This window comes from Perca flavescens, chromosome 1, assembly GCF_004354835.1.
Source record: "Perca flavescens isolate YP-PL-M2 chromosome 1, PFLA_1.0, whole genome shotgun sequence".
Lineage (NCBI taxonomy): Eukaryota > Metazoa > Chordata > Actinopteri > Perciformes > Percidae > Perca > Perca flavescens.
Window position 1 is genome coordinate 8,626,780 of NC_041331.1, and position 14,931 is coordinate 8,641,710.

The 14,931-nt window shown below is 41.4% G+C and overlaps 1 protein-coding gene and 1 long non-coding RNA gene across 4 annotated transcripts in view; both read left to right on the forward strand.

The window, feature by feature from the left end:
• adamts17 (ADAM metallopeptidase with thrombospondin type 1 motif, 17) overlaps positions 1-14,931 on the forward strand; it is a 157,053-nt gene that overhangs the window by 66,000 nt on the left and 76,122 nt on the right. For all 3 annotated transcript variants that reach the window (XM_028576079.1, XM_028576088.1, XM_028576099.1), the window contains 2 exons: positions 975-1,018; positions 2,315-2,420. In XM_028576079.1, the coding sequence (XP_028431880.1) occupies positions 975-1,018; positions 2,315-2,420 (150 nt within the window). The remainder of the gene's footprint in view (positions 1-974; positions 1,019-2,314; positions 2,421-14,931) is intronic.
• On the forward strand, positions 11,687-14,093 carry LOC114554330 (uncharacterized). Its single transcript, XR_003692405.1, has 3 exons — positions 11,687-13,359; positions 13,537-13,761; positions 13,865-14,093. It is a non-coding gene; the product is annotated as an uncharacterized LOC114554330 (long non-coding RNA).

Genomic DNA, 14,931 nt, shown 5'->3' on the forward strand with positions numbered 1-14,931 from the left:
GGATGTTTTGCCAACATAAAGAAATCGGAAGGTGACAGACATCCGGCCGAAATGAGGGTCATCCTGCGGAATTTTCGGCGGCACCGGAATAATCCCGGAAGTGAAACGACGTTGATATAGACTAGGTTACTTATAATTAGTGTTGATACCAAAATTGGAAACTTAAATCTATTTAGCATTCATGAACGCCAAATTTGTGATCATATTGCATTATACTGAGTGCTTCTAAGGTGGAGTCTACCCTCATTGTTATAAATTGTGACATGAAACATTACAGCAAGTTTTGCTTGTTTTGCAGTCCTTTATGTTGAACAGAAGTTTCATCTCCTTTTTTTCTTTCCCCTTGCGTTGACTAATTGTGAGACAGATTGAACCGGCCAGATTCATAATGTTGCCCTTACAATTGCTGGTGGTTGGTGTGTGGGAAAGATAGCATCTCCTTTACATAAAAGGAGAAACGAAGGCCTTTCCAACCTGCTCCATTTCCAATTGTTTTGCCCTCCAGGTAGGGGTCAGGGTGCCGGCACTGGCAGTGTGAGTGTTTCCATAATCAAAATTGTAAGTGCAACTGGAAGCCCAAACTGTGAGGCGGAGGCGAGAAAGTAAGCTGAACTTCTCTCTCTAGCTCTTGTTTTTCCATTCTATACATAAATACATCTGTCACTTTTAGTGTTTACAACAGAGTGCAACATTATGAATGTTTTCCAGGCCATTATTCCCAAATTTGAATAATTATCACATCACACTGCTGTCTATGACAGCTGGCTTTTCTACCTGTCTCCTGGTGTGGCTGTTCTGGTTATCTAAAAACACATTCGCCATCCAATGTGATTGGTTACCTAGCAATTTTCTAGCATAACTGTTAAACGGAGACATGTCTTGTGTGGGTGGATTCTGCATTAATGGTTGCCTAATACAATACAACCAGTGCTGGGATCAGTGACTGGGTTAACTTGCTCTAGTTTCTCTTTCAGGACAAATTTCTGCGTTCATAAAGATGAACCCTGTGATACTGTGGGTAAGTATGACTATGTCTCACTTGCTTGCACACACACACACACACACACACACACATTGAAATTAGCTCTACCAGTGTGGTATTTTGGTGCAAAAAGGTGAGCGCAGAACAATGTCTGTTTCTGCTGCTAATCTTAACAGCAAATCAAAAAACCCAATAATGACAGCATTTTTACCAGCAGATGCATTTAAAACGGCATAGAGAAATGCTGGCTTGTATTGTAAACTGATGTTTGCACCCATTTTGGTGAGTTTTTGAGCTTGTTAATCCTCTAAAAAATATGATTCATTGTGCGTAATAATAATAATTAAAGCTGCAAGCAGCAATGAACGGGCCCTCGCACCTTGCCGCATATCAGGGTTACCAGCAGGATGCCAGTGGAAGCGGCAGTGCATTTTACACGACCTTTGCGACACTGTGCACCACAGTTGGACTTTATTTCCTGCATGAAGTGTAAATGGTGTATTGCAAATTTTGTACCACTTCCTGTGGCCACAAGTGTCTAGGTCGGGTATAGGTGTATGGGGCGTGGCAAACCATCACCAGTGACAGGAACTTTCTGCTGAGGGCAATAATACCTCACACAAGAGTCAACTCACAACCACACTGCCTTTTTTAGGGTGAGGCAAACCAGTGCGACAGCCAGGCGCCGACTGACCCCGCCCTCTGCCAGGTACCAAGCCACTGCCAGGTATACTGATTGCTCCCATAGCGCGCCTCACAGGCGTCTCTGGTGGCGAACAACATCTCCCTGTTGGCTAACTTGATGAGAAGTACCATTATGACACGCTGTGCTTCTGTCGCTTTTTCCGTCGCACGGATTGCAGCATGGCAGGTGCTCATCCACACGAGGTGTCTGGCCTCATCTGCCACCACGGCCAGCTCTCCCGGTGCAGTGGAGAAACTTCAGGGGCCATCAGGTGCATTTCCTCAGATGAAATAGGCCAGGAGATAATTATTTTAAAAAGGAGATGAAAGCATAACTTTTTTAGGTAGGCATTTGGTACCCTGGCAGCACCTGGTCGTATACACTCATTTTGGTACGCTTGTATTTTTCCAGGTGAAACCAAACCAAACCAAGGGGAAATCGCTCCAAGTTTACAAACTCATCATCTGACTCGGACCAAAGCAAACAAACTATAGTTGTGAAAACGCCTTTAGACACCAATGAATGGGAAAATATGTCAAGGTTCAGAAAAACTGAAATTACCCTTTGAATCATCAGTTAGTGTCAAACATTACAACACAATTGCAACGGTCATTCATTATACTCACTGTCCTGTCACTGTGTTCTAGGTATTGCTTATCTGGGAGGTGTCTGCAGTGCCAAGAGGAAGTGTGTGTTAGCAGAAGACAATGGACTCAATCTGGCCTTCACCATTGCTCACGAACTGGGACACAAGTAGGTTTTACTGTGCTCATCTTTTAAACAGGTGCATTTTGACAATATATCATGATATTACTGCTACTCTATTGTTCATGTTGCAGTTATAAAAACTCTGTGAAAGTGTTCTCATGGTTTACAAGTCCAGAGAAGAGTGTGAAACAAGTGCAGGGTACCGGAGTTCAACTTCATCCCAATATTGATAAGGCCAACACATTATTCTATTTTATGTTAAACATCAATTTTGTTTTCAATTAGGGTGTTTTCACACCTATATTTAATTTGCTCTGGTCTGAATCAATTCAATTCAATTTTATTTATAGTATTCAATCATAACAGGAGTTGTCTCAGGACACTTCAGATAGAGTAGTCTAGTCCACACTATAATTTACACCTACCCAACAATTCCCCCAAGAGCAAGCATTTGGTGCAACAGTGGCAAAAACTTCCTTTTAGGCAGAAACCTCGGACAGACCCAGACTCTTGGTGGGCGGCCATCTGCTCACTCCGCTTATTGGTCAGATAAGTTTTGGGTGGGAGCAAGAAAGTAGATACAGGAAGAAGGTCCTGTGTTCTGATGTCTCCATGGTCAAACCAGCTCATTTCAATAAAATTATTTCCAGACATTGTTTCACGAGCGCCGTTACTACGTCTGCTCACCGAGACTCCGCTCTGCCGACGTCTGTCTCCAACTTTAGCGGTGGCTGGTTTGACCACAGAAATGTGAGTGACACAAGCTTGACCTCAGTCTATTTCGGTGAGAGAAACATTGCAAGCTGCTACAGTTTGCTGCCCTGCCGCACCGCAGATTGCAACACAGATTGGGGCGGATCAAGGTCGGATCACATTCTCACCACAAACGAACCACTCCGGAGTTTGTTTGAAAGCGTGCCGAGACCACCTCTTCAAGGGCTTGTTTGGTCTGCTTTTGTTGCGCATCCGAGTGCGATCGCTACATTCACATCTGCCCAAACGAACCGCACCAAGGGGGGAAAAACAACTGTAGTGCGATTCAACCAAGGCAGGTGTGAAAGCCCCCTTATTTTTCAGTCTTTCATTTAATCTATTCTATTGGGATTTGGAGGCAGGCTCTGCATTGGCTTCACAGTTATGGATAAAAAGAGATGGGAAAGTCTGAATCACCAGCCAAATGAAATGAATTGTTCCTTGGCTAATACCATGCCAGAGTCTGGGCAGTAGTGATCAGGCAGTGGAGCCATGGTATCAAAGTCACGCCCATACACCCGCCCGACCAATCCTGAGTCATTCCCGCTCAATGGTGTTTTTTGCCCCCAACTGCTACTTCCAGGCAGCGCTGCGACCGCTGCCTTCAAGGAACCTAACCTTAACCTTAACCCTAACCATAACCAGTGCCTTCCAGGCAGCGCTGCCGGGAAGGCACCGTTGGGGGCAAAAAACACAGATAAACGTCATTCCCAGCTGTCAATCATAACGTTTCACCCCGTTTTTTTATAGCATCAAATAACTAATACTGCAGCCAGCCACCAGGGGGCGATCTAAATGTTTTGGCTTCACTTATACAGTCTATGCATCAACCCCTGTATCAGACACACTAACAAGGTTAATGCTAGAGACTATGTCCAATGTGGAGTTGAGTACATACTTTGTTCCACCTTCACCACATCCACAGTTAAGACAAACCCAACTCTCCGAAAACCTATGGCTATGTGAGCAGTGTGGAATGAAGCTTGAACACCTCGGAGTTGCTTTTTGGAGAGTCTCACTAAAGGATAACAAGCTGTATTTGAATACACTCTGGAGTTCTTTGACTGCTGGACAGGTTTTCTGTGTCTTTTGTCCAGAAACAGCGAGTGAACGAGTTCACTGTCTGATGTTTGTTGTGACAACAAGCACTGAGCCGAAGTGACACTTCAGACAGACTGATTTCCAAACTTATCAGAAACTCCAGATTCTCTTATTTTCATCCAGACCCTCTTCTTTTGCTCTTTTCTCTCTGCACATTCATGGAAACATAAAACTGGGAATGCTCACCAATGAAATATTTTCCCTTCTTACTCTATTGTACTCAAGAGTATATTTGCTTTTGCTAATCTTCGTTTACTATGGCTGTCAATTGACTACAATAGTTAACTCCTGATTAATTGCAAATTAGTCGCACATCTTTTATCTTTTCTGAATTACTTTAAAAGGGATATTTTTCAAGTTTTTAATGCTCCAGTTGTTTTTAAGACTGGGCGTACTCCCGTGGTAACTTAGTTCTCATTGACAGTCCATGCAAATAACTTTATTCTTGTGGAAAGAAACAACTGGAAAGGCTTTGAAACTAACTTGAGAAATTTGTATTAACTCATTATCGCATCAACTTTGACAGCCCTACCATTTACACAATGTTTTTAATTCATGCCACTTCTATATGCCCTGTGCAGTGGAAATACAGTGGAAGTACTGTGTGATAATAATAATAATAATAATAATAATAATAATCATCTCAAGTCATGGTCCACTTACTCAATGTGAACTGTGTAGAATGGAGGGAGATTGTATGTGTATATGTGTGTGAGTTATTTATCAGGTTTGCTTTTATCTTATGAACCCTCTCGAACCCTCAAGTCTTATGGCAGTGGTCTTTTATTAGTCCCAAAAGTTTGAACGACAACTTACGGTGAGGCATCCTTTTATTACTATGCTCCACGTCTATGGAACAGCCTGCCTGAAGACCTGAGGGTTGCACAGAGTGTTGATATTTTTAAAGGTAAACTTAAAATCTACCTTATTTATTTATTTTCTTTATCTAACTACATATGGTCTATTTATTTATTTATATGTAGTTTGTCAGTTATTTTCTTTTTCTACTTATTTATGTATCTGTATTTAATGGATTGTTGTTGTTTTTTCTAAGTTAGTGACATTCGCGTAAAAAAGTATTTTACAGATAAGTGATAACAAAAGGAGCTTCAAACCTTCCACACACCTGTCTCCAGGTCCCTATAGCCCACCCACAAAAGACAAACAAAAACCCAGCACTCATACTGCACACACACACACACACACACACACACACACACACACACACACACACACACACACACACACACACACACACACAAGGACAGAAGAGACAGAATAGACAAAAAAAAAAAGCCTTCCAAGAAGGGAGGGAGGGGATTAGCTCAGGGCTCAGTTAAGACTGGTCAGTTTCTGTCAGTTTCTTCATTGATATCTAATGTGTTGACATGGGCTAAAAAGGCTTGCCAGATTTTGCGGAAAGTCTTAAGGGAGCCTCTTAAAGAATACCTAATCTTTTCAACCCTTACACATTGCAGTACCTCAACAATCCATTTGTTATGTGTGGGAAGGGAGGAGTGAGTCCATTTAAGAAGAATAAGCCTCCTAGTGAGGAGTGTGGTAAATGCAGTCACCTGCTTTGAGGTTTTGGACATGATGAGTTTGGGAGAGATTCCGAAGAGGGCAGAGAGGGGGTCGAGGTGTGCAGGTTTGTCTAGGACCGTGCTAATTGTACCAGATACTGCAGACCGGAGGCTGATAACTTGGGACAGAGCAGAAACATGTGCATGTAGTCGACAGGCAATTGATTACACCTGTTCAGTTCTATTGGGTTATATTCTAGCTAATCTTGTGTTTGTAAGGTGGGCTCTGTGTAGAATCTTGCACTGTATAAGGCTGTGTCTTGCACATATCGAAGAGGAGTGTACAGTCTAATATCTGTTCCGAAAAAGAATAGAAAACGTCATCAGCATAGAGGTTGTTGATAGTTAGCAGGGTCTGAGCAAGAAGGAATAAATTAATGGTTATGAAGGACTGGAACCAAACCTGATGAAGTATGTAGGCCAAACTGTCTCCTAAACTGATTCTATACTTTAAGTGCATTTCTCAGATTGTATCGGATTCTAAGAAAATTGCTTAATTGGAAGTGGCAATTGGGAGCAGACCACCGACCAAAGCAAGAGATGTGAGAAGGAAGTTTCTATATGGGCCCACTGAGGCTGATTGCTCTGTATTTTATTTGTGTTCCAGAATGGAAGTCTACTAATTTTGCAGGCCCAGTAGTAGATATGAAGGTTTGGTAAAGCTAGTCCTCCCTTAGACCTAGGGACTTGAAGGACTGTTCTCCTAATGCGTGCACGCATTAGGAGAACAGAGGAAAAAGAGTATGTTAACTGGTCTAGAGAACAGAAAAATTACTTACTTATAAGTTTGGGAATGTGTTGGAAGCCATAAAGAAACTTGGGCAGTACCACCATTTTCACCAGGTTGACCCGCCCCACTAGTGAAAGAGGGAGGGAGGACCATCTGGCAAAATCTGAGTTACACCGATCTAAAAGCGGGCTGGAATTTTTGGCAAAAAACTCTTGGAATGAGTTGGTGAAAAGGATTCCCAGATATTTAAAACCTTCAGTAGCCCATTTAGCAGGAAAGAGATCTTGAGAAGAGCTACTCAGCAGGGGGGTTAATTGGGAGGTACTCACTTTTCCCGAGATTTATCTTGTAACCATAGTATTTCCCAAATCTCTTTAAAATGCCGAAAATTACAAGGAGAGAGGATGCAGGATTTGAAATATAAAGGAAAAGATCATCTGCATACAAAGCAAGTTTGTGAGACCCACCATAACGTCTGATACCCTCAAATCTTTCCTCAGCACAATTACTGTAGGATCTGTCAAAATGTCTCCTGAAGGAGATTTAATGCTAGGGACTAGTCTAGAAGCACTGGCTGCTCAAGCCTGATATGCAAGCAGTGTGCCCCAGCTCAAAAAATGGCTGTTTCGTCTGCAAAAGTTGCCTCTTGACCTTATCCGTTGATAATACATTGTATTCAGATTGAAGCTGGAGCTGCTTTTTATAAAACAAAGCAGAGGGATTGGCACAATATTGGATTTCAAGTCTTTGGACATTGTCTGATATTTCAGGTAACACTTTATAATAACCATCATTAATAGATGGTAAATTGATAGTTAATTGTCATTTAACTGTTAGCAAACAGCCATTTTACTGTTAACAAAACAAAAATTATAATTAATAATGTTTACTAATTATTAGTAGTGCTGTAAATTAACAGTTTATTGTTACACACATTATATCCCTTCTATACTATATTAGGTATCTGGTAATGATTAAAAAAAAAATTGTAAACCTTTAAGAAACCATTTTTAAAACATCTATAAACATTACATAGATAGATGGACCAGATATTCCCAATACTTTATTAAGCTAGTTGGTTTGTAAACTGTCTATAAACAGTGTCTGGATGGTTATTATAAAGTTGCAACAGATGACTATAATACCTTGTTAAGTAGTTAAAAAATACTTTGTAAACCATCTATAAATATTATCCGCTCCTTGCAGCCCCATTCTACAATATACAATATACACATATACAAACCTGTTTTTCAGGGAACAAGAAATGAATTAACAATGTAAAGCTGTTCTGCAGCAATGGAGGTTGATCAAGCTTTGAAAGTTGGTGCTACCAATTCCCACAGGTGTTCCAACTTGTCTGGATTACTTACAACCCCCTCTGTTTGTATAAAAGTATTGTTGGAACACACCCTCGTGAGCATTATTTGAACAGTATTGTACTGCAGAAAGTAGTGTGTTGCTATAAAAATGGCGGGAAAAAGGCAATTAACAATGGAAGAGAGACAGGCCATCATAACACTTGAATGTTGGTCTTTCCTACAGAGAAATTGCAAAGAAATTCAAGGTGTCAGTGAGTACAGTATTCTTCACCATCAAAGGGCACTTAGAAACTGGGGGAAACTCTGACAGGAAGAGGTCTGGCAGACCCAAAGCCACAACAGAATCCGAAGACAAGTTTCTGAGAGTCAACAGCTTGCGTGATATGCGGCTCACAGGACAACAGCTTCAAGCGCAGCTTAATAGTGGTCGTAATAAGCAAGTCTCAGTTTCAGCTGTAAAGAGAAGACTTTGAGCTGCAGGTTTGATAGGTCGAGTTGCAGCAAGAAAGCCATTGTTAAGACGTCAGAATAAGAAAAAGAGGCTTGCCTGGACCAAGAAACATCGTCAATGGACTACTGAAGACTGGAAGAAGGTGTTACGGACTGATGAATCAAAATTTGAAATCTTTGGTTCATCACGCAGGATTTTGTACGCAGGATTTTTGTACGCCGTCGAGTAGGCGAAAGAATGGTTCCTCGGTGTGTGACATCAACTGTCAAACATGGAGGAGGAAGCGTGATGGTCTGGGGCTGTTTTGCTGGATCCCGGGTCGGTGATTTGTACAGAGTGAAAGGCACCCTGAACCAAAACGGCTACCACAGCATTTTGCAGCGCCAAGCAGTACCCTCTGGTGTGCCTAGTTGGTCAGGGGTTCATCCTACAGCAAGATAATGACCCAAAACATAAGTCCAAGCTATGCCAGAAATACCTTAGCAAAAAAGAAAAAGATGGTAAGCTTAAAAACATGGAGTGGCCAGCACAGTCACCAGACTTAAACCCCATTGAGCTGGTTTGGGATGAACTGGACAGAAAAGTGAAAGCAAAGCAACCTACAATTGCCACACATTTATGGGAACTTCTGCAACAGAGTTGGGAAGAACTTTCTGAAGAACATTTGATTTCCTCTGTAGAAAGAATGCCATGAGTGTGTTCAGCTGTTATATATGCCAAAGGGGGCTACTTTGATGAGTTCAAAATTTAGTATACATTTTGGTTTATAAATTGATTGCATGATTTTTTTTTTTACTTAAATTGTTCATTTGTTCTATTCTTTCATTTCAGAGTACAATAAGACATTGAACTGCATGAATTTCAATAAAAACCTGGAAAAATTGGGGTGTTCTAAAACTTTTGACCGGTAGTGTAAATAAAGTCTGATTGATTGAGCGTAATGACACGGAAGACAGAAGCCTTAGTTTTCTGCTTCAAAAAGAATGAATGCTCCAGCTGATATGGTTTTTATTTTTTATTGTTTTATACAGAATCATGACTTATCTAAGGGTTAAAAGACTTGCAGTGAGGGCATAAACCGTGACTAGGACTTGAATGTAAGCCAAGCTCAGCTGATTATTTCTTCACTCTGTGTGGCAGTAAGATGTCTCTTAAAGCTGGAATCATGCAGTCAGCACATAAAGCCCTCATTGACAGCCCAGTTACACAGAGCTAGTGCCAAATTTACCTGAAAATCATGCCAAACTGTGTGAACCTTTGTAGCCGTTATGTGGCTGTGCCAGCTCCCTCATGACTTCTCACAGTTTAAACTCAGCTGCTCCGGCTTCAGGGGCCAGGGAAGGTAAGACGCTGACTGCTGCCCATGCACATTATGGAAGTAGTGTTACATAAACACACACACACACACACACACAAGGAAGTATTGTCAAGTAGCTATGAAAGCACTAAGGTGTTTGTATAAACTCTGAGCTCACTGCTGTTGAAACCTTAATCCATGATGCAAATACTGTTTTGGCATCAGCAACCAACACACCAACCCAGCTTCAAGTCTACTTCTTTCACACTAAACTTGTGTGAAAGAAGTAGACTTGTTCTGCACCCTGTAGCGGCTTCCCCAGCAGGCTGAGCCGACTCCCTGCTTCCCCCCCCAGTCCAGATCGCCTAATACTACCTTGATGTGTGACAGCTACACGAAAAAAAGGGGATACGTTGAATCTCTAGATAAACTGCACCCGAACCACGCCTATTTGAACCGTGCTGCAACATGTATTACAGGTTGAGTTTTATAAAAAAGAAATGATAAAAAACACACAAATTCATGAGGCCTGTGACTGCACCGTACAAGTCTTGCTTTAAAATGTCTACTTAAAGTTAAAAGAGAGGCATTATCAGCACAATGTACTTCCACACTTATATAATGAATGATAATGCATCATTTTTTAAATGTGATATTTTCTGACTCTGCAACGTAACCAGCAAATTTCTCTGTCAGGTAAATGCACTAGTACAATGTTTTCTATTGGTTATTAAACCATCACTGTTTTTTTTATTCATGCAGATAACAAACTGTGCTAAAATGCGCCTGATACAGACTGAATGAATGAAGAAATGAAAGAGAGCTGTGTCAGATTGAGGAGACTGCGATAAACTTAAGGTTTATTGAAGAAAACCTGCTCCCAACCAGGTTAGGTTCACAGGCTCAGTTACCATAGTAACTGACTCTCTTTCTGAAACTGGCTCGAGTAATCCCTCTTTCTCAGGTTTGATTAACCTCCCTTTCTGGAACAGAAAACCCAGAGCTTCCCTCATCTTTTTCACTAAACCTGATTTAAAAAATGGACCCCAGGTCAGTAATTCTCTGTATATCCCCTTGGGAAAAACAAAAGTGTGAGGGCCAGATGTACATACATTTGCAAACTGAGCGTTATCCGTGCCATGGCCAACCCGCAGAAAGCGCACGCTGTGATACATCACCTTACGTCGTATTTACTAAACCTGCAGTTCATCGGGTAATCAGCGCATTTCTCTGCCCACTATACTGTAAATTGCATGCATTTAAAAGCGCAATTGAATGGGCCTCCTTCTCTCTTTCTATCATGGATCAACCACAGTCAAAACAGCAAAAACAAAGATTTACCAATAACGAAGTTGATCTGCTTGTTTATGAGGTTACAGCGAATTTAAATATTATACAAGGCTGGAATTCCACACAAACACAAAAAAATGCCATATGGACAGAAATTACAACTGCAAGCAGTTATGACGGGGTCCAAGCCTCCCCGGTGCGAGTCCCCCCTGGCGCAAGTCGCCCATGATGACACGCGGAGCTCACAAAGCGGCGGTGAGGCAAAATTCAGGAAATTTCACTAATTGCGAGCTCCAAAGTCTGTAGTGAAATGCAGTAGCAAATTTCCCATTCATTGAGTAAAAGGCCAAAACGCTTCTACCTCAATTATAAGTTTTGTCATGATAGCATTTACAGAGATATTGCCTTTGCAAATTTCCCATTTAAATGCATTGAGCTATTTGCCAAAACGCGTCTACGTTAATTATAGTGCCTCCTAATGGCTGATCCTCACCAAATTTGGTACAGAGCCTCGGAGTGGGATGTTGAATAACTCAATCATACCAAGTTTTGCTCTGATACCTATTAATTTGGCCAAGATATACTAAAGTTTGTGTTTTGTGGCTAGCTACGAAAATAAGTTTGGTTGTAAATTGTGCATAGTGTAACGTAGCAAAATTTCAATTCAATTTTATTTATAGTATTAAATCATAACAAGAGTTATCTTAGGACACTTTACAGATAAAGTAGGTCTAGACCACACTCTAAGACCCAACAACTTCAGTAATTCCCCCAAGAGCAAGCATTTAGTGTGACAGTGGCGAGGAAAAACTCCTTTTAGGAAGAAACCTCGGTGATGAGAAAAAATTCCTTTTAGGGAAAAACCTCGGACAGACCCAGGCTCTTGGTAGGCACTGTCTGACGGTGCCAAAAGTTATAAAATTATTTATTTATTATTTAACTTTTGGTCAGGTCCATCTGGAGATGCTGCGTACCAGGTTTCGTGAAGATCGGTCGCATGGCCTAGGAGTTCAAAAAAGTTAGTTTTTCACATTTATTATTATATTGCGATATTGCGAAAAAACTTCTTAGCAGAAATGGGCATGGCCTATATAATCAGATTCAGCTAGATTCAAGGAACACGTGGATGTAAGGGTTTCTAATGTGCGATGTGTAATGTGGGAGTTATAGGCAAAAACACGTTTGACGTCATTATAGAGCCACCTAGTGGTCCATATGTGTAATTTTTGGTATGTGAGGTCCATGAACCATTGTACATCAACAAATATAAATTTGAAGTTGCTCACATTAGTCTAAAGCCTTATTCGCACGGGATAAGTATTATCTAGGGACCTCGTGTGAATTATAAATTACCCACCCACGTCTGATTTTCATCTGGCGCATTCGAACGGAATAAGCGAAGCCTGTGATTTTACTCGAATGTACTGACATTAAGCAACAGTGGGACATTAAGAAACATGGGTGTCGGTAGCTCTGCTACGTGTGTTTGTGTGTGGTCAGATCTCGAGGACACACACGTGCACAATCTCAACCGGGTAGTCAGTCATCGTCCGAACTGCGACCTCTCCTTTTTCTTTCTCTCACTTTTTTCTCCGGATGGTGTCAAGCAGGGTCCGGTTAGATGGATAAAACAAAACATTTCACCACGTTAAAATCTATTAGCTCAAGCTTTACGCTTGATTTATTTGTAACATTAACCTCTAATTATGAAGTGAGCCCCCTCGCTTGATTGTGCATTATTTTTGATAAGCTATTGCTTGGAGATGTCTTGTCGTTATCTCTAGATGTATGATACAAACATAAAAAATATACTTACCGCATGCTGCTATACATATCATCCATCGCCATCTAATCATTCTTTTTGTCTTCACACTTGTGGTGGTTTTCATCTTTCTCTTTTTGCAAAAGTGTATATGATGTATATGACGACATGACCCAGCACCCAAAACACTGTCAAAACACTCCAACGCACCCTCCATTCTTCGCGAAAGATGGATAAAAAGGCGCAAAAGAAGGAAATAGGTACCTTGAAAAAACCAAAAAGCCCCGCCAAATCCTGGACAAATCAGAGATGCCGATTCGCACGGGACTAATATTATCACAGGACCTCCGTTTTCGGCGAAATATGGTAGGTCATTTGCGGGGGAATTATTACTTTACAAATTACAGACATGACCGATTCGCACGGGATTAAGATCACAGACAACCTCCGCAATTATTACAAATGACTGGAGGTCACCAGGTAATACTTATAGGTGGAAGAGGTGAAAAAGAGGGGGCAGGACGTTAAATGGCATACTAAAGAAAAAGTTGCATTTAACCGGGCACAGGCCAGGAAAACTGGTGCAGGTCTCCCAGAAGTATGCAAATTGACCACAATTGAAGAGGTTGTGCAGCAAACGCTGGTTGCTGAACAGGTGGAAGGAATCGATACTGCGGAGACCACATTAGAAAATTAAGGTAAGTCTAATTAAGATTAAGATAAGTAGTCGTAATTGTAAATGGAATTTGTGTTTTATATATTTACATTTTTTTAGATTGATATCTATACAAATATAATATTCACCCACCCAATACCATTGCTGATATTAAAAAAGTGACCGGGATTATTGCAGCATTTCCTTTTTTCCCCTTTAGCAAGCACATCTTCAAATGTTGGTGCTACTGCACCGACATTCTTTGAACCTTCTACCTCGTCTCTACCGCCTGCGACCGCACGTAGGATGAACATGGTGGATGACCTGGATGAAATGCTCTTAACTGAGCAAAGGAGCCAAACGAGGGTGCTACAAAAGATTTCGTCGGATGTGCAGCAGATGCATGGGCATTTCCATCAGGGCTATGAGGCGCAACAGTCAGCAGGTAAAAGAACTTGTGGTTGCTGTGAATGGGATTACGTGAGCTGTCAGGAGATTATGTCGCCAGTAGCAGGAGACCAACAACTGCCTCACGACAATCATTGCAGGCATGACCGGAACCACCAACCTTGTGCCACCCAGCCCTGTGCCATCCCGACCTGGGCCACCCAGACCTGTCCCATCTCCAACTGTACCGACGCGTAGTCTCAGAAAAACAAAAATGAAGTCTGAACAAACAGTGAGATAAACCAGCTGCCAGAGGGAGATAATAAATATCAAACATTTGGAAAACGCAATTGTTTCTATCTGGGTTATTTGTGTAATATTTTTCTCCATTTTTTTTTTACATGGTTCAGTCGGTTATACAACTCATTTCAACAAGGCATTATTTCACAAAATATCTCTGCATGATATGTTTTCGCAGAGGTCTGCCTTCAGCCATCTCATGTTGTGTGTTGGGTAATGCGTCAATGTCTTCTGGTGGCTCCTCCATGTTCTCTGGCCGTGGCGAATGCCGATATTGTGCACAATACAACAGGCGTCGACGATTTTGCACACCTTTTCTGGTGTGTACAGAAGCGCTCCACCTGTACGATCTAAGCAGCGCATCCGGCTTTTCAAGACCCCAAATGTGCACTCAATCAACCCCCACGTCTGAATGTGTTCCCGGTTGTAATTTTGCTGAGCTGCTGTTGTTGGGTTGTGTAATGGGATCATTAGCCATTGTTGTTGGGCATACCCACCATCACGTGCAGCAAAATATAGAACAAAAATAAAATATATTGAAGAGAAATTAATGTGTGGTATTAATGCATGGGATGTTTGATAATGTAGCAATGCAGGCAGACAGATGGCTAGATAAATAGATTAGATATCCAAGGGAAATGTGAAACGTCCCCATACAAACAAATAAAATAAACAATGCCAAGTAGCCACATCTCTCCAAAAGCCTGATTGCACAATCTTTGGTAGATGACACTATTGCAAATATGAAGTCGTCATGGACAGACCCAGGGAATTTGGCCACGTTTGTGATCACCACGTTTGCGTCGCATATAACTTTCACATTCATGGAATATGTATGTTTTCTGTTTCTGTAAATGTGTTCCTGGAGTGACGGGGGGACAGTTGGTATGTGGGTGCAATCAATGGTTCCTATGATGTTCGGAAAGTT